A 24,773-nucleotide genomic window follows, 5' to 3' on the forward strand; every position below is an offset into this window, starting at 1 on the left:
CCCTTCTAACGTTGTTTGGCAGCCGCCTGCTTTGTCCACTGCTGGCAGGAAAAGCAGCCCGTTACAGCTAGCTGGTGGGGGCTTGGAACCAGGGTGGACCGGTAGCCTCCCTATCAGCTCCCCGCTCCCCCTAAGTTCCCTGTGCAGCAGCTGCCCAGCAGGCTATCAGTTGCTGGCAGTTCAGCTGTCCCTCCCCCCACTGCCATGTGCTGTCCTGCTCTCTGTCTTGGAGCTGCTCCCAGAGACTCCTGCTTGCGGGGGAAGAGAGGGAGGAAGAGGGGGGCTAATGTCAGAGTGTCCCTCTCCCCCCTGCTCCTGCACCCCACTTACCCCATCTTCCATAGAGCAGGGGGGACACATGACAGGGCTCAGGACAGAGGGAGCTTGCTGGCAGCAGCTGCGGTCACAGCAAGCTGATCTAATTAACAAGGCAGTGTACTTAAGAGTAGGTCAGTGTACTTAAAGGGGAAATGTGCATTTCTCTCTCACACACAACGTGTGTCTCTGTCTGCGATGCTGTCTCCCCTCCCTCCATTCCTGCTGCCTTGTAGAGTGAGAGTTAACCCTTGAGGGCTCAGCCAATTGCTAGTTCATCGTTTAACAGTAAGGGAAATATCCTACCCTCTGACTCCTCCACCTTGACCAAGCTTCACAATCATCATCACTATGTACCAGTATTAAATTGTTTGTTTAAAAAACTTATAGTCTGTCTGGTGAAATCAATTTTCCTGGAACCTAACCCTCTCATTTACATTAATTCTTATGGGGAAATTGGATTAGCTTAAAGTCGCATTTTTCAGGAACATAACTACAACATTAAGTGAGGAGTTACTGTATACATTTGAAGGTAGTCAGACACGGACAAACTCAAAATATTTTCCAGCAGATCCTAAATGATGAGGACAAAAAAAAGTAAAATTAAAATGTGTAATTTATACTACTGATCAAATTTCCATCACTAACAGAATTTTGTTGGATCTGTACTATCTTCAACTTTAACCGGAAAATGCAGGCTGGAATATAAGTGTTTCTTTCCACCAACAGAGGTTGAAAGTTGTGTCTCATCGCTTCAACTCTCTCATAAGCCTAACCAACTAATGTTTTCTGGCCTAAAACAAGTATTTTCCCTCGAGTTTGTGCTTTTCACCTACCTAGTATTTTTACAGCATAATGAGGACTCTCCAGAATGACTCCTTCTTCTGTGTCAAACATAGGATTATCTATTCCAGTTTTGGGAGGAATCTGCGCTAGTTTCTTAAGCCTCATTGAAGCAGTAAGGTCTAGTTCTTGTTTCTTTCCTTCTTCTTCTCGCCTGCGCCTCATGTCCTCCTGTTGCTGGCGAATCCGCTCAAGTTGAGCACTTCGTCGTACTGGCATCATCCTGGACCCCAAATCCCCAGGGCAATCAACAGCCATCTCTCTATGCTTCTGAGGTTCCTCAGGAGATGCAAGCTCCACATTTTTTGTTTCACTGTCAGAATCTTCTGTAACATGTCCATTCATATGAGAAGTTGTCATGGTTATTTATAGTAATCTGTACCACTTCTCACATACAAATTCTGTTACAAGGCCAGTTTTCTTCATGCTCCCACTTAAAACCCATTATAATTTCAAAGGATATTGCATCAGAAGACCAAGGTTGAAGAAATAGCCAGCAAAGAAATCTAGTGAAAAAACTGAAAAACAATGAATAATTGAGTTACTAAACAAGAAAAACAGTAAGTTTTATAACTTCCTGACCCTGACATTTTTCTCTACGGTTATATAGCACACTTTTCCCCAACTCAAGCATTATTCAATGTAGCAGCCACATAATTAACAGTTTAGTAGTCTTCACGCACCACTGTTTATAAAAATTAGAAGACTGTTCTGTTAAAAAATTAAAGTTCATAATATTTCCAGATAAAGTGGTAGAGATTTTGCACTTAATGTACAAGATTGCAAATTGGCAGTTTTGTGAAACTTGCCATTCACAGTTCTTACATTTTTCCTTTCATTCTGAAGGACTGCAAGACATTTCTCAAGCTATTCCACCAATCCTACAAATACTTACATATGAATGTGGTCACAGAGTTTAATGAGGCTATGCACATGTGTAAAGATATTCACGTGTATGTGTTCCAGGGACTGGGGCGTTTCCATACAAGCATTACTTCATCTATCATTAAAGGCCAGGTAGAAGACAGCTGCTGTTTGAAAGGGAACAGCATAAACTACACAACAGTTTTGAACACACAGTAAAGGATACTGTATCCAGCTGAAATGGAAAGGGGAATTAAGTGAACAGAATGAAATTCACTAGGACTGGTGTTTGACCATTACTGATAACCCTGTTTTCATGAAAAGTGTTCTGAGGGATGTAACCATCAGTTGTCAGGACCCATTTTCACACTTCATGTAAAATTTTATATCTATCCTATACAGGTTCTTATACCACACTTATCACTGTGACATCTGAATGCCTCCCAATAGTGTATTAAGTGATACTACTGACATCTGTCATGTGCAGACTGTTCTCTCTCTCTCTCTCATAATTCCCTACAGGGAGAATTATCTGTTCAGTGTAGTGATTTGGTATGACTTTTGTTGTCTCTTACATTTCATTTTGTTTTTCCTTTGTTATGTCTATTGGAGATGGCAAGTCAAAGTGTGCATATCAGTTGGAACAAAAATGATTAGAGATGGGTGAATAAATGAATATTTTGGTTCTCTGGCAATTCTGGAAAAAGTTTCTGAACCAAAAGCAAAAATTTTTGGTGAATCAAAAAAAGTCAGAAATATTTGGGTCGGGTTGAAACAAAGTTTCATTTTGACCTAACTCAATTTTTCATTTTGAAAAGCAAAGGAGAACTGGATTCACAAAACAGCTGGAAGAGGAAAAAGGTGTGTAATGCTCTCCTTATAACTTTTAACTGGCTGGCTAGGGCACTCAGAGGGGATGTGGGAAATCCAGATTCAATTCCCCCTTCTGGCTGATGTGCAAAATGGATCTGAACTTGGGTCTCCCACATTGAAGGAGAGTGCCCTAGCTCCTGGGCTGCCATGGGATATTCTGTTATGGGGCTCTCTCCATTTCGCCTGTTGAAGTCATTCCACTTTGTATAAATAAATAGTCATTAATGCAGAGTCTTGAATTTGGATCTCCATATATTTGTTGAGTGCCCTAACCACCAGGCTGCAGAGTCATTTTTACTCTTTCCTTGATCCAGTGATGAACAGTGAACTCACCAAAGATGTAGGAGACCCAAGATCAAAACCTGCTCCAATGATTACTTATTTATACAAAGAGTAATTGCTTCACCAGGCAAAACGGAGAAAAAACTATTACAGAATATCCCATCACAGCCCAGGAGACAGGGCACTCTCTTGCAATATGGGAGATCCACGCTCAAATTCCTTCTCCACGAAGAGGGGAATTGAATCTGGGTCTCCCACACTCCAGGTGAGTGCCCTAACCACAGGGCTAAAAGCTATAAGGAGGACACCTCTTCCAGCCATTTTGTGAATCTAGTCCTTCTTTGCTTTTGTTAAAATTCCTGAAATCTAAATGAAAAGTTTTGAGTTATGTCAAACTGAAATGTTTGGTTTAGACATTTCCAAAACATTTTGATTTTTTTTTTTGGTTTGGTTGAAACTATTTGGCCAACTTGACATAAATTTGCAAACAGTTTAAGGTTGACTGAAACTGCATTTTTCAGATACTTCTAGCTGTGATAGACCTGAGTTTTAAATATTAGTTTGTTCCACAGTCCCAGACTAGTTCCCAAGAAAACTGTCTCCTGCGCAGACATGCTTTACCTCATGGTAGAAAGTTCCAATCCCTGAGGAATGGAGTTGTCAGCAATGGTCCTATTGCTGGAGCTTTAGGTCTTTTTTAAGACATCCTGGCCTAAACACCTAGAAGATAAAGACTGACAATTCGAATTTCATTGTGCTGCTGGATCAGTTATATGATTAATACATTACATCATATATATTGGTTGGTTGCAAAGTAAAATGATGTTGACTATGACTGGCTGAGTACTACTAATGAGAAGTGAGATGGAGACAATTCTTCCTCTGAAGCTCAGGCTACTTTCTCTGAAGTGCACAGAAGCAGTCAACAATCTTCCACTTCCCCTCATTTACACTTTATGAGCAGTCACTATGGTGCAAGTCCTGGTTCTATTGAGCTCCACAGTCCAGCCTCTCTGTGATCTAACAGTGAAATAAAGTTCTAAAGGGGAACTTCCCAGGAAAGGTGGCTGAGGTAGGGGCAGCACACTGACAAATGGCTATGTGAAACAGGGAAAGCTGGGAGGTAATGACAACAGTAGGCATTCAGAGGTATAAGCTTCCACAGTCTCTGTTGAAAACAGTGCACTGAACCACTCTCATTTCTTCTTTCCTCATGAGCACCTGGTCTCTTTTACATAGTCCCTCTCATTCTCCCCCGGGAATTTTATCTCCCCCCACCTCTAGGCTGGGGAGAGGAGGATGGAGCCCAAGGTTCTCTCCTCCAGCTGGGGTGGGCTCATCTGGATTCCTGAGAGACTAATAGGGCTTTTCTTTCTGGAGCCCTAGGGAGAGGGACCTAGAGGGTCAGCTGGCTGTCATGCAACTTGACATGCAAAACTCTACAGTGCACTTCCTGCACATCTCCAACCAGCCCCAAGCTGGGAGGGAGAAGGAAAGACAGCAAGACCCCAAAAAGCTAGACACATACACTGAGGAGCCAGGCTGGAAGAGAAGCTATGTACATCCTGCTACTGCTCCTGTCATTTTACTGAAGCGTCTCAAAAACTGAGCAGGCAGTTCAGCAGTAGTCCTATGTCAGTTCCAAGCCTAGGCCTGGTGCAACATTCCCTTTTGTACCATTTCTACATGTACAGAGAGTTGCAACTTTACCCTAATATATAACTGCTACACAAAATATCATGTGTTTAATGGCCAGTGTTTATCATAGGTGGAGCTACCACCACCACCTCAGGTTGCCCAATAACTTCATTATACAGCCCTGTTTTCAGTTGCTCATAATCTTTGCCAAACTATCTGGGCTTACTATCACTTGGACATAGGGTGACAAGACGTCCTGATTTTATTGGGACTGTCCCGATATTTACTTGTTTGTCCCGCGTCCTGACCGATGTTCGGTCGAGATGCCAATTGTCCCGATATTTTGCCCTCTGGCGCACAGGCAGAGAGGGCTGGTGCCCCTCCCCCCATTGGATCCCTCCCCAAATCCCCGCCCTGGCCCCGCCTATTCCCCAAGCACGCCGCATTCCTCCTCCTCACCCCTCCCTTCCAGGCTTGCACCAATCAGCTGGAGGGAGCGGGGAGAAGCAGGACGTGGCAGCCAGCTCAGGGGAGGTAGAGGCAGAGCAAAGGCGAGCTGGTGCGGTGTGGGGCGTGGAGCTGCCGGTGGGTGCTCAGCCCCCAATTTTTCCTATGCTCCGGCAGCTCTTGGGTGGTGTTTTTTTTTTTTTTGGGTTGCTCTGCCAGCACCCCCCGCCCCTGATATTTCATGTCTCTCATCAGGTCACCCTACTTGGACATTCCCTGAAACTGCAGTTCCTGGTCACTGTGGTGCAGGGCCAGATGAAGCACCAAAATTGAAAACAATAGGACTGACTGTGCTCTCAATGACCCTCCCACCCGCTTGCTGGTGCCAAGGAAATATGGAAGAGGGAGCTGCCTGACAACTCCAGAGTGGTCAAGAGGGCTAAGTGGGAGGCCATTGACAGGAACATGGAGGGAGGGTGAGTGAAACTAGTAATGGCTGGACAAGGAGACAGTTCCAGTCTTGCTCTCCCCGCTTCCCAGTTTCCTTGCCCAACTAATTCTCAGTGTTCCATCCCAACCCCAACTTCTCCTCTCTCCTTTCCCAGTCTCCCTACCCTAGACATCTAGAATGTGTGGGGAGACTGGGATAAACATCCAGAGTGGGAAGACTGGGAAAGGAGAGTGAGAAATAAGCTGGAGATGGGAGGGAACGCAGAGTGGCGGCGTAAAGAGACTGGTATGAGAAGCGGAGACTGGGACTGGCTAGGTGAGAATAGGAATGGAATGTGGAATCAGAAGAGTGAGGAAGAAACAGGACAGTTTAGAGGGGACAGCAGAAGGGAAGGATCAACCTGGGGGGTGGGGAGGTGGAGGGGGAAGAGAAGAGGGCAGAAAAGCCTGTGCATACTAGAGAGCACTCCCCTACAAAGCCTGGAATGGAACTCAAGATTCTAGAGAGAGTCTCCCCCTCCTTCTGCAGTCAGGAAGTGAACGTAAAACCCACTTGCAAAACATGATTCCCCGCTATTTCGGGTCCACAGAAGATAACAACCTTCTACTGCTATCATTAACTTCATTAGTTCAAGTGGCAGATACATGCAGTAGATCTAAAGGTTCAAACCCTGATGATGAGTTATGCAGGTGTCTCAATATTATTCTACATAGATGGAATTTCTGGTTTTCTAGTTTGCTTTTTTAAAACCGAGAAAATTACACATAAAAATCTACATTACAAGAACACTGAGGTTGCAAAGTCAAGCACCCAAAAGTTAGGAAATGCCAGAATTAAGCGTTCCTGTGCTATCTAGGCTTTAATTACTTGATCACAAAGCGTGAGCACATGGCTAGCAAATTAAGACAACCTTAATTCTGGCATTTCTTAACCTCTGAGTGCTTGACTTTGTAACCTCAGTGTTCTATTAATGTAGTTTTTGTGTGTGGTTGAATTAAATGTCATATCAATAAGAGATTTACTTTTCTGAACATTTAGTTAGTTATTAGTAAACTTCTCAATCCAACTTGACAAATGGTATCTACTTCTGCTTATGTAATTTGCACACTAAAATTACTCTTGATAAATTCCTGCTGCTGAAACAATAAAAATACATTATATTCAACTTTTCATGTTTATGCCCAGTAAAATATGTCTTTTTTTTTTTTAAATAAAAAGAGGTCTGATGGAACAAAAGGAATTAATTTATGTGAGGAAAAATGACTGTCTCAGAACTCCATATTGCAGACAATGATAGCTATTTCTCAAGCCAATACACCACATTTATGAAGCACAATCAAATATCTGCATAAAACAATAACAAAGTTTGAGAAAAAGGTGGCTATAACATGAGCTTACTCTGCGCACATTAAAGGTCTGAGGACACTGTGCCAGCACAATTCCCTGTCATTTGTGGCACTTTCTTAGATCAAGACCACAGCTCTACCTGAGCTTCCTTTTATTGATTTATGTGCATGTGGAAGCCAATGAATTCCACAAAATGTATGAGCAAAGGATACAATGGCACACTGGAGAAGTTTCCCTGTGTTTCCATCCACCCATCCAGAGAGAGGCAGAGCATCTGTGCAGTTAAAAGCAGAGACACCAACAACACTGCAACTCCAGAACGAGCCACGTTGCCAAAGAAGAAAACAACCACAACCACAGGGCTGAAAGTTTGTTGGACTGATAAGATTCAGAAGCCACAAACTGTCACCTTCAATTGAGGGCCGCATTTACAGAAACCCATAAGGTGTAACTACATTTTCCTGGGCCTGTTCCCTCAGCATAGTTTTAACAGGAGATGAACACCACAGTCCCATAGTTACCATTTTACCATTTGGGAAGCCTCTTGCAGATGTCCTGGTGAGCTCAACAAATTGCAATTCTTCAGCAATGAGAAAAGGCAGCCTAACCTATTTCTTACAACTGCCAACATCTGCTCTTCTGCATTCTGATTAAGTCAGGAAAAGTATTTTTTGAGTTCTGATCTTCCTAAAAGGACAACTTGATAAACAGCCACCCCAGTGAAGAACTCAAATTTCTCACTTTCTTTAAAGAATGTTTTAAGGAAATTTGCAGCAATTATACTTTATACAGATAAACATTAAAAATATATATTGAGTAAAACATTAAAAACTGTTTTATGATACAGTAGCTCCTTGCTTAACGTTATAGTTATGTTCCTGAAAAATGCAACTTTAAGCAAAACCATGTTAAGCTAAACCAATTTCCTCATGTCTCTCTCTACACACACAAAGTTTTAAACAAACAATTTAACACTGTACACAGCAATGAGGATTGTGAAACTTGGTTGAGGTGGTCAATGGGATATTTCCCAGGGAATGCCTTACTGCTAATGATGAACTAGCACTCGGCTGAGCCCTTAAGGCTTAACAGTTGTTAATGTAGCCTTACACTCTACAAGGAAGCACAAATGGAGGGAGGGGAGACAGCATGGCAGACAGAGAGCGAGACACACACACACCCTGGTTCCAACCCCTACCAGCTAAACTCCAACGGGCTACTCTTTCTGCAAGCAGTAAACAAAGCAGGCAGCTGCCAAACAACCTTATAAGGAAGCATACTGCAACTTTAAACGAACATGTTCTCTAATTGATCAGCAACGTAACAATGTTAACCGGGATGACTTTAAGTGAGATGTTACTGTAACTATTTCAGTATCTCCCTAACTGAACATTCAGTAACATTTTCCTGATACTTCCGTAGTAGAAGGCCCAGCTGCTAAGGCTACGTCTATACTACCCGCCCGGGTCGGTGGGTAGCGTTCGACTTCTCAGAGTTCGATATATCGCATCTCATCTAGACGCGATATATCGAACTCCGAACGCGCTCCCGTTGACTCCGGAACTCCACCACCGCGAACGGCAGTGGCGGAGTCAACGGGGGAGCCGCGGACTTCGATCCCGCGGTGTCTGGACAGGTGAGTAGTTCGAGTTCAGCTACGCTATTCGCGTAGCTGAACTTGCGTACCTTAGTTCGACCCACCCCCAGTGTAGACCAGGCCTAATAGAAAGTAGGACACTGGAAAAGTCAGAATACCTTTTAAAAAATTGAAAATAAATTCTATTTGCAGTTAAAAATCAATTTTTAAGAATTGATGGTAACTCTGAAAGTCCTTTATGGCCCACATATTCAAATAGTGGACTCCCTCGTCAAGTCCCATTCTATACCGGATTGTCAAGGTAGCAGCTTCTTATTTGAATTGATTCAAATTTTGAATTCCTAAAGAATTATCAACGTATCATACTTATAATATTAGTGATTCATTCTTTTCTGTCATTAAATGTAGTAATTAAAAACATCTTTGATATCACACTGCAGTTTTCCTTCAACTTCTTTTATTGCTAGGCCAATGGGCTGGATACAACATTACTAACACATCTGAGGAGGGAAAAAACAGTAGAAAAGTGACATGGCAATGCCAATTAAGCCTTTCCCCCTTTTTTTTAAATTTTAAAAACCCTCTGGTTTAAACTAGTCAATGCCCTTTGTTCTTAAATAGTTAAATATCAGTACTTGAATCTCAGAGGGTGGGTTTTTTTTTAAATATAGTATGCGTTCAGACTAAAACCCCAGCTTGTGTTTTGTTTTTAAGGAATGTTATGAATTTGGAGGAGGCTACTGAAGTTCTAAATAATGCTGAAAACTAAATGTAAGTAGTACAATAATGGAGGAGTGGCAGTAACGCCTACACAAGTTTCTGCCAGCTTGCACTTCCAAATCTGAAGTGCTGCGTTTCATTTTAATGAAAAGCAATGTACAAATATTCCTGGGGGAAAAAAAATCATCTCTTTAGCTCTCCTGCCTAGCTTTCGCTGCCAGAGTAGTTACTAAAACCATTCAATTAGTAAACAGTTTTGGCACTTGAATAGCAATGAAGATTCATTTCCCTTAAATATCGGGCAACTCTCTTTCAATATCAGAGGGGTAGCCGTGTTAGTCTGGTTCTGTAGAAGCAGCAAAGAATCCTGTGGCACCTTATAGACTAACAGATGTTTTGCAGCATGAGCTTTCGTGGGTGAATACCCACTTCTTCGGATGCAAGCAGTATTCACCCACGAAAGCTCATGCTGCAAAACATCTGTTAGTCTATAAGGTGCCACAGGATTCTTTGCTGCTTCTCTTTCAATAAGTACTAGGGCTGTCGATTAACTGCAGTTAACGCAAAAAAATTAACTGTGATTAAAAGAAATTAATCGTGATTAATCGCACTGTTAAACAATAGAATACCAACGGAAATTTATTAAATGTTTTTGGATGTTTTCTTCTACATTTTCAAATATATTGACTTCTATTACAACACAGACGCCCAGCAGGAAAGCCTGGTCCACTTGGCCAGGTAAGTCAGTCTAGTTGAGGGCTTCCTACTCCCCAGGAAGACCTGTTGGACTCCTTCCGAACAGGTCCATTCCTCTCGGTTCAGCCATACAGCATCCATGCCGAGAGGTGGAGGGATTCAAGGCTGGGGCGTAAGAGCTGACCGTGGTCCTGTGATGGCAGGTCCGGTCATTTGGGCAGGGGCCAGGGAGCTTCACGAGCGTGCTGAACCAATGCTGAGGAGGCCACGCTGGGGCAATCATGACAACCTGCACCATGCCTCTCAATCTTTGCCAGGACCCTGCTGATAAGTGGAATCAGAGGGAACACATACATCAGGTTCCCTGACCATGTCAGGAGGAAGGCGTCAGAGAGGGAGCCGTTGCTCAGACCTTGCTGAGAACAAAACCGGTGGCATTTCCTGTTCTGTCTGGTAGCAAACAGTTCCACTTGAGGAATTTCCCACGTTTGGAAGATCATGCAGGCTATCTCTGGATGGAGCGACCATTCGTTGCAAGAGAAGAAGTCCCTGCTAGGCTGGTCCGCAAACATATTCTTGACGCTGGGATGGTGACAAGCTTCCAGGTGAATTTCGTGGCTGATGCAGAAGTCCTATAGATGGGAGTGCTCTTGACAGAGAGCTGATGAGCGCGCTTCCCCCTTGCCTGTTGATGTAGAACGTTGAGGCTGTATTGTCCATCAGGACTCATACCACCTGGCCCAACAAGTGGGGCAGGAAGACTCCGCACACCAGTCAGGCTGCTTGGAGCTCTTTGATGTTTATGTGTAACTTCACCTCCTCCAGGGACCACATCCGCTGCGTCTGGAGGTTGCCAAGATGCGCACCCCAACTGAGACATCCGACACCAACTTGATGGAGTGAGGAGGGTGTTGTCAAACGGAACCCCCTCCAGGACTGTCCTGCGGTCGGTCCACCATCGCAGTGAGATATGTATCGCCTGGGGAATGGTAACGATCTTTTCCAGGAGGTCTCAGGACTGGGAATAGATCACCCCCAGCCATTGTTGCCGGGGCCACATCTGGAGCTTGCTATAGCGGACCACGTAAGTGCACACTGCCATGTGACCAAGCAGGTGCAGACAGACCCTGGCTGTAGTCAGAGGGAATGCAGAGACTTCTGCAATGAGATTCGTCAATGTGTGGAACCTTTCTAATGGCAGGAACGCTCTGCTGCAGGTCGAGGACCGCGTCGATGAACTCTATCTTCTGTACTGACACTAATGTCTACTTTTTGGCATTTACCAATAGACCCAGAGAGTGGTTCATGGCTTGAAAACCGTGACATCCCTTTGGACTTGAGACCTGGAGCTGCCCTTGACAAGCCAGTCATCGAGGTACGGGTAGATCTGGATACTCCGATGCCTGAGGTAAGCTGCTACCACCAACATGCACCTGGTAAACACTCTTGGTGCTGTCGCCAGGCTGAATGGGAAGACCACAAACTGGTAGTGGTGGGGCCCCACCGTAAACCCAGAAAAAGCATCTGTGTCCTTGAAAGATTGATATGTGGTAGTATGTGTTCTTCAAGTCGAGGGCGGCATACCAGTCTCCCAGACCCAGGGAAGGGATAATAGAAGCCAATGAAACCAGGCAGAACTTTAGCTTCTTTAGGTACTTGTTGAGGTCTTGCAGGTCCAGGATGGGCCTTTGGGATTAAAAAGAGACTGGAAGAGAACCCCTTGTTCCCGTATTCAAGAGGAACTTCTTCCACTGCAACCCTTTTACCTACTGAGCAAGGAGACTCTTGTGAGACGGGTCCCTGAAGGAGGACAGGGAAGGCAGGTGGGAAGGAGGGGTATAAAAGAACTAGAGGATATAACCCTGCTCCACTGTGCTGAAGACCCATCAGTCTGAGGTTATAGCGGTCCAAGTAGGGATGAAAAGGGAAAGGCGGTTGGAGAACACTGGGACAGATGGATTCGGGGAATAGTCTGGTAGGTTGCCCTCAGGCACATCCTCAAAATGTGCGTTTGGCCCCTTGCTTGGTAGGGGTCGAGCCTGACTAGGCAGAGGGTGAAGGCGGGTGGCTCGGATGGTGCTTGTAGCCTTTGGCTCATTTGTGGAGCTGATCCTGCTGAGGCTGGCTCCCTGGCCCTGAGGCTGCTGAGGTTTGAACCGCTTACACACTGGGGCTGGGATGTAAAGACCCAGGGTTTTCAGGGTGGTGTGGGAGTCCTTGAGGCCATGCAATTTGCTGTCTGTTTGCTCCGCAAATAGGGCTCAGCCATCGAAGGGCAAGTCCTGCATTGACTGCTGAGCCTCAGAGGACAACCCAGAAAGGAGTAGCCAGGAGGCTCGTCTGTTGGGGCCTGGATGGCCGCCTTGGCTGTGGTCATGCCCTCATCAAGGATCGCTCAGAACTCCTTCTTGGAAGCCTCAGGAAGCAACCCTTCGACCTTGGCCATAGCTTGCCACATATTAGTCATACTGGCCAAGGAGGGCTTGGTGGTTGGCCACTCTCAGCTGAAGGCTGGAAGACTAATAAATCTTACGTCCAAAAAGATCCAGCCTCCTCAAATCTTCATTTTTTGGGGTGGCCTGGGTTGTCCTCACCTCTCTTTGTGGTTAACCACCTCTACCACAAGGGAATTGAGGGCAAACGGTGAGTATAAGTACTCATGCCTCTTGGTTGGCACAAAGTACTTGTGTTCAGCCCTCTTAGAGATAGAGACCAGGGAAGAGGGGGGGTCTGCTACAGGGCATTAGTGATTTTGGAAAAGCCTTCATGAAGGGGTAGGGCTATTCTGGCAGGAGCCGAGGACGTCAAACAAAATCTGAGGGCTCTTCCAGTTCCTCTGCCTGAAGCCCCAGGTTGGAGGCAACCCTCTTCAAAAGTTCCTGGTGCGCTTTGGCATCATCCTGAGGAACTGGGTGAGGGGGCCCCGTGATAGCTTGGTCTGGCAATGATGAGGACGATGCCAGTGCTGCGGCAACCTCCACTTCCGTTGGCAGAACAGCAGCTTGCTCCCCTGGGTCTTCCTGGACCTGTGGGGTCTTACCCACCAAAGCCACGAGCACCGGAGGGGGACGGGATACCAAAGCCGCTGGCCTCTCTGAGGCTCCCAACACCAACCGGGCAGCCTGGGGAGGTTAGGTGAACCCCCAAGGATTCCACGGGTACCATGATACCATCCACTGCACTTGGGGCCATGGGACAGGTTTCAGTGATGATGGTGTAGACAGCACTGCAGGTACCAGGGCTCGCCCTGCAGTGAGGGAACCTCGCTCCATGCCGGAGGTATAAATGGAGCGGTCAATACTGGGTGACCAAGATCAGGCAGAGAGGTGGCTCTTGTCCGGCCGATGCCAGTCACTGCATCCCAAAGCCAACCTGTCCGAGCGAGACAGGCGTCTTGGTCAGGATCTCAGGGACCGACGGCATTCAGCAGATCTGCATCTGACACCTGGCGATCCATGACTCGCACTACTCGAACGGTACTGGGATGTTGAACGGGACCGGGAGTAAATATGGGCCAGTTGCCAGGAGGATCTTCCTGAATAAGGTGAACTACTACTTGGAGATGGGCGATGACAGTCTGTCGATCTGTGATCTCTGATCCTCGATCAGTCCTGGGCCTTTGGAGATGGTTGGGACCGGTCCGGGAGTTCTTGCCAGGTGGTGCAGGCCTCAGATGGTCTGCACCAATCTACCGGCAAGGTACGCCTCGAGTCCCTCGATCGATGGCCCCTGTGTGGAGACCGCAGAGGGCTCCACTGAGCCTGCTTCTCTAATCCTGAGATGTGATGGCTTTAGGTGAGCAAGCGATGGCGGGATGTCCCTCTTGATGGGGAATGGTGCCTCTGCGGTGGGGACACACGCATAGGTCCCAATGTGGGTATTCCCCAAGACTGGGGTAATGCTGGAGCCAATGTGGGCAGCACCAGGAGCATCAGGATCTCCTGAGCTGCTTGTAGGGCTTCAAGCATCAATAGCACCAGAAACTGGCTGGGGCCTGCACCGCTATCCGGAGCTGCAGGCAAAGTATGGGATGGGCTGCACCACTCTACTTGAGCTGGAGCCAGACTTCCTGAAGGGGGTGTTGAGCTGCCCGACATAGGTCATGGCTTGCCCCCAGCCCTCTTCTTTCCCTTATGGGCGGTAGGAGATCTTCCCTGCACAGTCTTTTTTGTCTTCTTGATCAGAGCTGTAGAGGAAGACCGGTGCCGGCTCGTGGATGGCACCGGCGGAGCACTGCGCAGAGGCTGCGGTGCTCGGTGAGGAGTTGGACCGCTGCCGGAGTGAACGTCAACTCCATTAGAAGCGCTTTCAGATGGATATCGCGCTTCTTCTTCGTCCTAGGTTTAAAGGACTTGCATATATTGCACTTGTCACTTATGTGCCCTTCGCCTAAGCACCTTAGGCAGCTGGTATGTGGATCTCTGATGGGCATAGGCCGTTTGCAGCAATCACTGGGTTTAAAGCCTGGGGACCGGGGTATGTCCCATCCCATGGCTGAGTCCCCTTTCAGATGAACAAAGAGTTTGTGAACTACTACTAAGGGTAACTAAAACTACCAACTATATAAAACTATATTACAGGTTTTCAACGTTTGCAAGAACAGAGAACAAAACAATGCTAGCTGAAGCAGCAAACATTCCAGCACCATCACTGGTGGCAAGAAGGAACTGAGGGAAGGGGGAGCCGGTGGTACCCCTTATACCGCGCCATGGGGGTGCCACTCAGAGGGCGCCAGAGCTGGTCCACTACAGATACTGCTGAGGGAAAAGCTTCCAGCACCGGTGCATGTGGCAAACACACACACCTAATATGGAATGGACACGCACAAGCACTCGAAGAAGAATATCTGTTTCTGGAAGACTTGATTTATAAGGCTAAAGCCCCCAGGCAGTACAGTATTTGCTGTTGGTTTTGGGGGTCTCCCCTGCTGCCTCATTGATTACTTCCAGTTCCAATGTGTCCGGTTGACTGGTAAGTCCGTAACTCTGGTGTTCGTATCTTTGAGGTTCTACTGTACTAGACATTGCATCACGTTTTGGGATTGGGTTGATTGCATTGCAAGAAACAATCCCTGTGCAGCATGCTCTGTACATGCTCAACCTACTCTACCGCCTCATCTCTACATTCCTTACTTATCTTGTCCATAGTTATTTTATTCAAAGTAAATGGTTCCTTGGGTGTTCTACCTCTTATCTCAACTGGTGCAGACATTCTGTCTTTTTAGCCTACTGAGCTATTTACTTACCTTATTTAGCACAAACGCTTTTTTCAGCCTAATGATCTGTTTATCTCCCTAATTCTATCCTCCAAAAAACGAGGCCTCCCTCCATGTGTTAATTGCTCATGTCACTTCAGGCCTCAGCTACAACAAGGAATGGCAGCCCAGTCCCCCACTCGAGTACAAGTACAAGCACTTCCTGTTTCTCGTTGTGGAGAACAGGTCTATTTGTGGGACACCTCAATAATGAAATATGCAATGGAGTACAATGGGATCTATCACCCATTCATGATCCTGAGAGCATCTGCAGCAATGTTTCAGACACCCAGAAAGTAAGCTCCTGAGAGGCTGATCTAAGTTCCCTCTAAGCTGTACGGCTGTATGGCCGGGCCACGCACTTCAGGTGTCCCTCTGCCCACTGCCATGCTGCTCCTGCCTTCTGCCTTGGAGCTGCTGCTGGGAGCCTCCTGCTTGCTATGCAGAGCAGGGAGGAAGGGGGGTGCTGATGTCAGGCTGTCCCCCCTCCCCCCACCCCTGTACTCCATCTCTGCAGAGTGAGGGGGACAGGACACAATAGGGCTCAGGAGTGGTATGGAGGGAGCTTGCTGGTGGCTGCTGCTGCGTCTGCTTTGAGTGCTGATAAACTTAAAATGGCAACATACAGCAGCAAATCATAGGGCTGAAAAGTAATAATAGTGCTCAAGATTTTAGTGAGGCTCCACCATTTGGAGTGATAGTGATCAGGGGACCCCTGAACAAAAATTTGAGAAATGAGAAATCTGCATCACCACCATTTTCAACATTACTTTGTGGTAGTAAAGTGGAGCAGTAGTAGAAAAAGGTGGTGACTCTACGGGTATCAGGTGAATGTCTGCCTAAAGGTCCTTGGTACCAAGGATGGATTATTACTGAACAAGGGGGAGTCAGGCATCTGGCAGCATGAGGTCTCGTAAAACCTGAACTCTTGCAGTACCAACATGGTGGTCAGTACCCAGGTAGCAGTGTGAGCAGAGGTGATTGTGGCAGAGGGAGTCTCTTTCCCCTGTAGGCTTATGTGCACTGAGGACTGTCCACTAGGATAGTCTAGCCTTCTCCTGTACTGAAATGGTAGGTATTGAGAGTCTGGCTGATTCTATCAGTACTGACTTAGAAGGGGCTGTCTTCTCCTTGTTGCCTTGAGGTTGCCTGACGGTACTGATGATCTTCTGGAGCTGGAACCCTTAGATTATTTGGGTATAGTGGTGCTTGGAGTACCTGAGGAACCTGCAGACTTGTGAGTACTGTGTCGAGAACCAGCGGGTGCTGAGGTAGTTGTCTCAATCAGTGACTGGGGTTTCTTTGAATTAGATATCTTAGCTAGGGAACCCAAAACTCTGTTTCCTAAATTCTTTCAGAGAATTCTTGAGTTTTCCTCTTAGGGTATGTCTACACTGGCAAGTTTCTGCCCAACAAGTTATACCACTTTTATTAAAGTGCTGGAATTAAACAGCTGTTGCATGTCCACACTGTGCTCCCTGGGACAGTGGAGCATATCCACAGTAGGAGCTCTTGCAACAGCAGAGAGAGAAGTGCACTGTGGTCAGGGTGAAAGTAACTTACAGGACTTACCAGTACTGCCGGAGTCCTGAGGGGGTGTGGCCTCAACCGGAAGAGACGGGGCCTCTCATGATTTAAAGGCCCTGGGGCACCGGCTATGGCTGGGAGCCCCAGGGCCTTTAAATCAACCTGGGGCTCACGGGCAAATTAAAGGGCCCAGGGCTCCGGACCCCTTGGAGCTCCGGCCCCTTAAATCCCCACCGCAGCTCCAGCTAGGATATATGGGGGGGGGAGGAGGGAGACTGTTTTGGGGGACAGAGTGTGTCAGCATGCTGTCTCATAAGTTCAGACAGCAGCAGGAAGCAACCAGTCCTGAGGCAGGGGGAGGGGGAAACCCCGACATCAGCCCCCGCCCTCCGTCCCCAGCTCTCTGCACTGTGTGTGTACGCACACACACACTCGTTCAACAGCATGAGCATTCCACAATTATGGTTTGCTTTGTGTCCCAGAGCAGATCAGCACAGCATGAAAGGGCCGGCAGTCAGAAACGGAGCATTGAAAAGGGAGGGGTGCATGCCTTCAGGGCAGCCATACGAGTTCAAAACAACAAGCAGAGCTGCCATTTGAGGGATTATGGGACACTTCTGGGGACCAATTGATTGCTTTCTGCGCTGTAACGTGTTTACACTGCCAGTACAGTGCTGGATCCTCTGCGCTGTAAGGTTTATGACTCTCATTGAGGTGGTTTTTTTGCAATGCTGCAACTGAGGAGTTTCTGTGCACAAAGTGACTTGGCAGAGTGTACACTTCAGGAGTTACACTACAGAAATCTGCTTTACTGCATAGAAACTTGCCAGTGTAGACAAGGCCTTAGAAACGCTAGGGGAATGTTGTGCTGAAGTGGCTGAGGCACTCAATTTGCTCGGTGACTGGTGTACAGGGAGGGTCCCCTGGCGTGGGACAGAGGCGAGACATCGGGAACGCTCCATCATCATGAGGTACAATTTAATCTTCAGTTTCTTTATGGCTTTCAATTTTAATGCCAGGCAAAATTATACTTTTGGGGAATGTCTGACTCCCCAAGGAGCGCCTGTCACTCACCAAGATAGCTTCCTAGCACAATAGGCAACATTGAAAGCTCAGACAGTCAGGCATACTCTCCAGCAATCTAAAGTTCCAAAAAAGACAGAAAAAGGACAACAGTCCTTACACTACTATTACTCACTAATAGCACTACTGTAACTAAGGTAAGTAAAACTACATTTGACGTAATCTCAATTCAGACACTGCTGAGGCTCTGTCTTGAATCAAGGAAGTTGAGAAGGAACTGAGAGCAGTTTGCCCATGCAGCTTTATATGGTGCGGAGCACAAGGCAGAGTACAGCATATGCACAGGCCGAATGGGCACCGTGCATACACACCTCAAGTGGAGCACCCATAGGAACATTACTTGAGCAAGAAGGATGCTTCTGCATGCTGTACATGCCAATATGGTTTTTGGGTCTCCTAGTGTCAAAGGAACCTTAGTACTTAGGTCATCTGATACAGAGGTTTTGGTCATTACTATTCACTACTTTATAAAAATGGGACAAATGTGGATTCAAACAAGCACAACTACAAGCTATGCAGATGCAAAGGAAAGATAAGAAGAATAGTAGAGGACCAATATGGCTCCATCAGGGGCTCCATCAGGAGCTCCTTAATGACCTGAATATTAAAAAGAAATTAAAACGAAACCCTACAAAAAGTGGAAAAATGGACAAGTTGCTAAGGAGGAGTACAAAAGCATATAGGAACAAAATCAGAAAAGTTAAGGCACAAAATGAGTTACACATAGCAAGGGACATAAAAACCAAATACAAAGATTCTTTAAATACATTAGGAACAAGAGAAAGATGAAGGAAAGTGTAGGTCCTCTACTTAGCAGGGCTAACAACTGATGATGAAGACTGAGGTGTTTAATGTCTATTTTGCTTAAATCCTCACTAAAAGGGATAATGGTGACTAGATATTCACCAATTCATATTAATAAAGGGAGAACAAATTAAAGCTAAAGTAGGGGGAACAGGATAAAGGCTATTTAGAAGATACAAACGTGTTCAGGTCAGCAGGGCCTGATGAACTTCCTCTTAGGGTACTTAAGGAACTAGCTGAAGTAATCTTGGAACCATTAGCAATTATCTTTGAGAATTCTTGGAAGATGAGTGAGATCCCAGAAGACTACAGAAGAGCAAACATAGTACCTATCTTTAAAAAGGAGAACGAAGACGAAACAGGGAATTATAGATTAGTCAGCCTAACTTCAATACCTGAAAAGATATTGGAACAAATTCTTAAACAACCAATTTGTAAGCATCTGGAGGATATTAGGGTTATAAGGAATAACTAGTTTGGATGTGTCCAGAACAAATGATGTCAAAGCAACCTAATTTTTTTCTTTGCAGGGTGGATAAAAATCAATGATTTAAATTTTTTTTTTTAAAAATTGGATTTTTTTGATAAATTGCTTTTTGAGGAAAAATCTAAAGATAAAGATACATTATAGCTCAAAGATCTCATCATGGAACAGGGATTACAAATTTTGATTCTATAGTATGAGATAATATATTCATATAATGTTTAAGAAAAGTTTTGTAAATGAGTTCCAATAGTTAATGGATTAGTGACCCAATCTTATGGAGGTCCAGGGGCTTCTGTATAGATTATTTAGGTTAATCTTTCTATCTACCCAGTGGGACTCCGTGCTCAGTCTAGAAGATACCATCAGAGATGCTTAGTTTTGCAGTTCTCAAACTGTGGGTTTGTGTCTCCAGAGTTAACAGCAAAAATGCTTTTTAAAAATAAATAAATAATTATATAGAGGTGAGAAATAACAGACCTCAACTCTATTGTCCCTCTGCGAATTTGTGTACACAGAGTCAATGCCTTACCTCTCTCTAAAAGTGCAACATTTCAAAAAGTTCAATGAATAGAAGATTGTTGGGGCCAGAACAGATCTGGATAAGTGAAACTGTTTGAGCAGCATATTCCAGATGTCTTGGGGTCTTTCTGAGTGTAGCCTTCATTGATTTGAGATCTATCATACCATTCTCTCACTAGAAGGGGAAAACCTATAATGGCAGCAGGCTGTAAAAGAGACCCAGATTAGGCATAAGAACCATTCAAGAAATATATGTTTGCTGATGATGTTTTAAAGAAAATTACACCAGTGAACTGGAAGTCACTTAAGCACTTGGATTCAGAGACTGCTGAAGTGATAATCTCACTTTTAACAACAGTAGCTTCTTCTGCTGGTGTAGAAAGAATATTTTCTTCCTTTGGACTAATTCATTCCAAATTGAGAAATCGTTGGGGACCTGAAAAAGCAGGAAAGCTTGTTTTTCCTTTTCCAGATTATGAACAAACAGGAAAATGAAGGTGAAGATGACTGAGTTAGCTGCACAAGCCAATATTTTAAGTTTCTCATGTTGACCTGGCTGACATAGTCGATTTAATTTGTTTTTGTTTAATATTTCATTTAACTATTTTAGTTAAACAATTTAAAAAAACACCTGATTTTAAAAAACTTGAACGTTTAACTAAATTCAAAATTCATAGGCTTGTTTTGTTAAAATATTATGTTGTTTGCTGTTGAATACATAACACAGTTTTAGTTAAATAAAATAATTTAAAATGTGTGTCTGGTGATGTTCTCCTCCTAATACAGCATGGCAAGAAAATCCTCCAAATATTAATGATTAACCTGTTGAACTGGACATAGTTCACCTCCAAATGACTTCAATTACCTTTGGTAAATGAAATAACCAAACAATCATTTTCTGATATACCTGTAAAACGAATCTGAAAAGTTCTCAAAATAAGTCACTTAAAAAATGTATAGGGTGTACCTTCTAAAAATGAAACCAACATCTATCTCTGAGTTGTGAAGAATATGTATTAGGGTTATAACAACCAACAAGAATTCATTTTTATGTAGAAATCCATGATTAAATCAAGTCTTCCTGACTAGTGATTTAAATCAAATCCACCCTGTTTCTTTGGCAGCCCTAGAGGATAGGGAGGAGGTTGTAGATGTGCTATAGCTTCATTTTAGTAAGGCTTTTTACACAGTCCCACATGACATTCTCTTAAGCAAACTAGAGAAATACCAGTCTAAATGAAATAACTAAAAGGTGACTGCACAGCTGGTAGAAAGACTGTACTGAAAGAGCTATCAATGGTCTGCTGTCAGGCTGGGAGAGCACATATAGCGGGGTCTCAGAAGGGTCAGCCCTGGGTCCAGAACTATTCATATGTTCATTAATGACCTGGCTAATGGAGTGCAGAGTATGCTTATAAAATGTACATATGACACCTACAGCTGGATAGAATTAGAATTCAAAACAATCTTGATAAATGGGAGAATTGGACTGAATTCAACAAGATTAAATTCAATAAAGATAAATGCAAACTACTTCATGCAGGAAGGTAAAAATCAAATGCACAATTACAAAATAGGGAATGCATACAAAATCATAGGGTCTTAAATTAGCTGTTACCACTCAATACAAATCTTGGATTCACTGTGGATAGTTCTCTGAAAACATCCATTCAACGTACAGCTGCAATCAAAAAAGCTAACAGTGTTAAGAACCATTAGGAAAAAGATAGATAAGACAGAAAAATATCATAATGCCTCTGTATAAATCCATGGTGTGCCCACATCTTGAATATTGGGTGCAGATCTGGTGGCCCCATCTCAAAGATATATTAGAATTGGAAAAGATTCAGAGAATGGCAACAATAATGATTTGTGGTATGGAACAGTTTCTGTATGAGGAGATATTAAAAAGATGGACTTTTCAGATTGGAAAAGAGACTAAGGGGGGATATGATAGAGGTCTATAAAATCAGGACTGGTGTGGAGAAAGTAAATAAGGAAGTGTTATTTACTCCGTCTCACAAAACAAGAACAAGGGGACACCCAATGAAATTAAATAGGCAGCAGGTTTAAAAACAAACAAATATAGTGCCAATCTATAAAAAGGGAAATAAGGACAGCCCAGAGAATTACAGATCAGTCAGCTTAACTTCTGTACCCGGAGAGATAATGGAATAAATAATTAAGCAATTTGCAAACATCTTGAAGATAATAAGGTGATAAGTTAAAGTTCATTAATGATCTGGATGATAGGATGGATTGCACCCTCAGTAAGTTTGTGGAGGACACTAAGCTGGGGGGGAGAGGTAGATATGCTGTAGGGATAGCGTCCAGAGTAACCTAAACAAATTGGAGGATTGGGCCAAAAGAAATCTGATGAGGTTCAACAAGGACAAGTGCAGAGTCCTGCACTTAGGACGGAAGAATCTCATGCAGTGCTACAGGCTGGGGACCGAATGGCTAAGCAGCAATTCTGTAGAAAAGGACTTGGGGATCATAGTGGAGAAGCTGGATATGAGTCAACAGTGTGTCCTTGTTGCCAAGAAGGACAACGGCATATTGGGCTGCATTAGCAGGAGCACTGCCAGCAGATTGAGGGAAGTGATCATTCTCCTCTGGCACTGGTGAGGCCACATCTGGAGTATTGCGTCCAATTTTGGGCACCCCACTACAGAAAGGATGTGGAAAATTGAGTCCAGCAGAGGGCAACAAAAATGATTTGGGGGCGGGGGCACATGACTTACGAGGAGAGGCGGAGGGAACTGGGGTTATTTAGTCTGCAGAAAAGAAGAGTGTGTGTGTGTGGGGGGGGGAGGATTTGATGGCAACCTTCAACTACCTGAAGGGGGGTTCCAAAGAGGATGGAGCTAGGCTGTTCTCAGTTGTGGCAGATGACAGAACAAGGAGCAATGGTCTCAAGTTGCAGTGCAGGAGGTCTAGGTTGGATATTAGGAAAAACTATTTCACTAGGAGGGTGGTGAAGCACTGGAATGGGTTACGGAGGGAGGTGGTGGAATCTCCATCCTTAGAGGTTTTTAAGGCCTGGCTTGACAAAGCCCTGGCTGGGATGATTTAGTTCAGTTTAGTCCTGCTATGAGCAGGGGGTTAGACTAGATGACCTTCTGAGGTCTCTTCCAACTGTCAGCATGGATTTGTCAAGAAGAAATCGTGTCAAACCAACCTGATAGCTTTCTTTGACAGGGTAACAAGCCTTGTGGATAGTGGGGAAGCGGTAGACATGGTATATCTTGACTTTAGTAAAGCTTTTGATACTGTCTCGCATGACCTTCTCATACACAAACTAGGGAAATGTAACCTAGATGGAGCTACTATAAGATGGGTGCATAACCAGTTGGACCATGGCTCAGATACAGTATGGCAGTCCCTATGTCTCTGTTAGAGCTTTCAATACAAAAAACAGTCCTTTCAACCTACCCACTTTATATCCAAGTTAAAAAAATCAAACTGAAAGCTGCCAACTTAAATTATCTTTGTATCAGTGATTTGTTTTAGAGCCCTGCAGCGGGACTGGGATTCTGCAGGTCCTACTGCCATAATAGCAGGAATGGGTAAAATGTACTTTGTTGCGGGCGGGATTGGGTGAGCAAAAATAAAAACAGACTGCAGTAATTTGCAGGAAAACAAAAACGCAAGTTTAGGAACATCTGCTGTTTAAGTTGACCTTATTGTCCACTTACTTTAAGCCTCTTTTTAAAAATTATTTCTATCAAAAACCTAGTGCTGTGAGCAGTTTTTCTATTAAATGTTTTTTAGAAAGCAATAATACTTCTGATATAAATAACTTGAATGGTATCTTTAAAAGTTCTTAAAAATGGTGATTAAGAGGATTTAAGAAGGTTAAAAAATTCCAGTTTTTATTAAACAGCTTACTTTTTATCATTAAGAAAATCTGCACCTTTTAAGGCAAAATTATGGTGCAATTTAAACATTCTGTGTAATATACAAAAAAGCAGTTTTTCATAAGCAGAATTTCACCAATGTAAAGCATTTTTTTTAAATAAAAGTTTTAATACTTAAATTTAAGTGAGGGATAGAAAGATTTGATGTCTATTATAACAAGAGTTAAAGTATTGTTTTTTACATGGTTTAAGCAAGATTTGTTTATTCTTTTAATAGTAAAAATTGTGTCTGAATTCCATTTTTACATATAAACAGATTTTTTGTGCGTGCACGCTTTTTTTTTTTTTTTTTTAGTAACATGGGTGAATCTACATCCTGCAAATTCTGCAATAAAGGCAAAGTTTTTGCGGGTGGGAGCGGAATAAAAATGCAAGAAACAATGCAGGAGGGGGTGGGAATGGGTATTGCGGGTTGGGACGAGACCAAAAAAAGTCCGGAACAGGGCTCTAATTTGTTCTTTGTAATTAGATGTGATTAGAATATCTTTAATATTGAACTGATTTTTTTTCTTGAATATCCAGTTGACTCTTAGTACCAGTGCTCATTTTAAATCCTTTCAGGCATAGTAACTCAGTTTAAATGTGTAAATATCTCATGGAGCTTTTAGATATACCAAAAGGTTTTAACATTCTGCAGATCTTGCAAATTTTATGGAAAATGAATCTAATTTAAAACAAAGAAGGGTTAACTTGTAAGGAAAGGAAGAAAGGAATTATGAGTGGTGCTATTTTCCAAGAAGTGTCTGTATAAAGAGAAATCAAAGAATTGTAATAAACAGTGTAACAAATTTCACTAATCTCTATGCAAACTGGACATTTCAAATCTTTGCAATAACTATGGCTAGATTGGATATTAGCTCTGTGCAAAAACAGAGGCCAATGTGCAAGATTGGTACTCCCAGGATCACAGATCAGAATAAAATCCAGATTCCTCTGTAATGTTACAGTTTAGTAGAAATCACTAAGCTCTCAGATTTAAGAATCATGAACTACTTTATGTAAACAAACCAAACAGAACTCCAAACGCTTATCTGGAGATTTAGTGATAGTAGCTAAAAAAGTTGCAGGCAAAATGTTGTCAAACCTTCACCAAAAAGACCCAAAGA

The 24,773-nt window shown here is 44.0% G+C and overlaps 1 protein-coding gene across 2 annotated transcripts in view; it reads right to left on the minus strand.

Moving 5' to 3' along the window:
• Nucleotides 1–24,773, minus strand: part of MPP5 (membrane palmitoylated protein 5) — a 125,756-nt gene that overhangs the window by 62,342 nt on the left and 38,641 nt on the right. The window contains exons 2-3 of one of the 2 annotated variants that reach the window (XM_039537309.1): nt 3,799–3,897; nt 1,152–1,676 (exon numbers count right to left, since the gene is read on the minus strand). In XM_039537309.1, the coding sequence (XP_039393243.1) occupies nt 1,152–1,518 (367 nt within the window). In that variant the 5' untranslated portion in view covers nt 1,519–1,676; nt 3,799–3,897. The remainder of the gene's footprint in view (nt 1–1,151; nt 1,677–3,798; nt 3,898–24,773) is intronic. The other variant, XM_039537308.1, reaches the window with a different exon arrangement.

Source organism: Mauremys reevesii, linkage group 4 (genome assembly GCF_016161935.1).
Source record: "Mauremys reevesii isolate NIE-2019 linkage group 4, ASM1616193v1, whole genome shotgun sequence".
NCBI lineage: Eukaryota > Metazoa > Chordata > Testudines > Geoemydidae > Mauremys > Mauremys reevesii.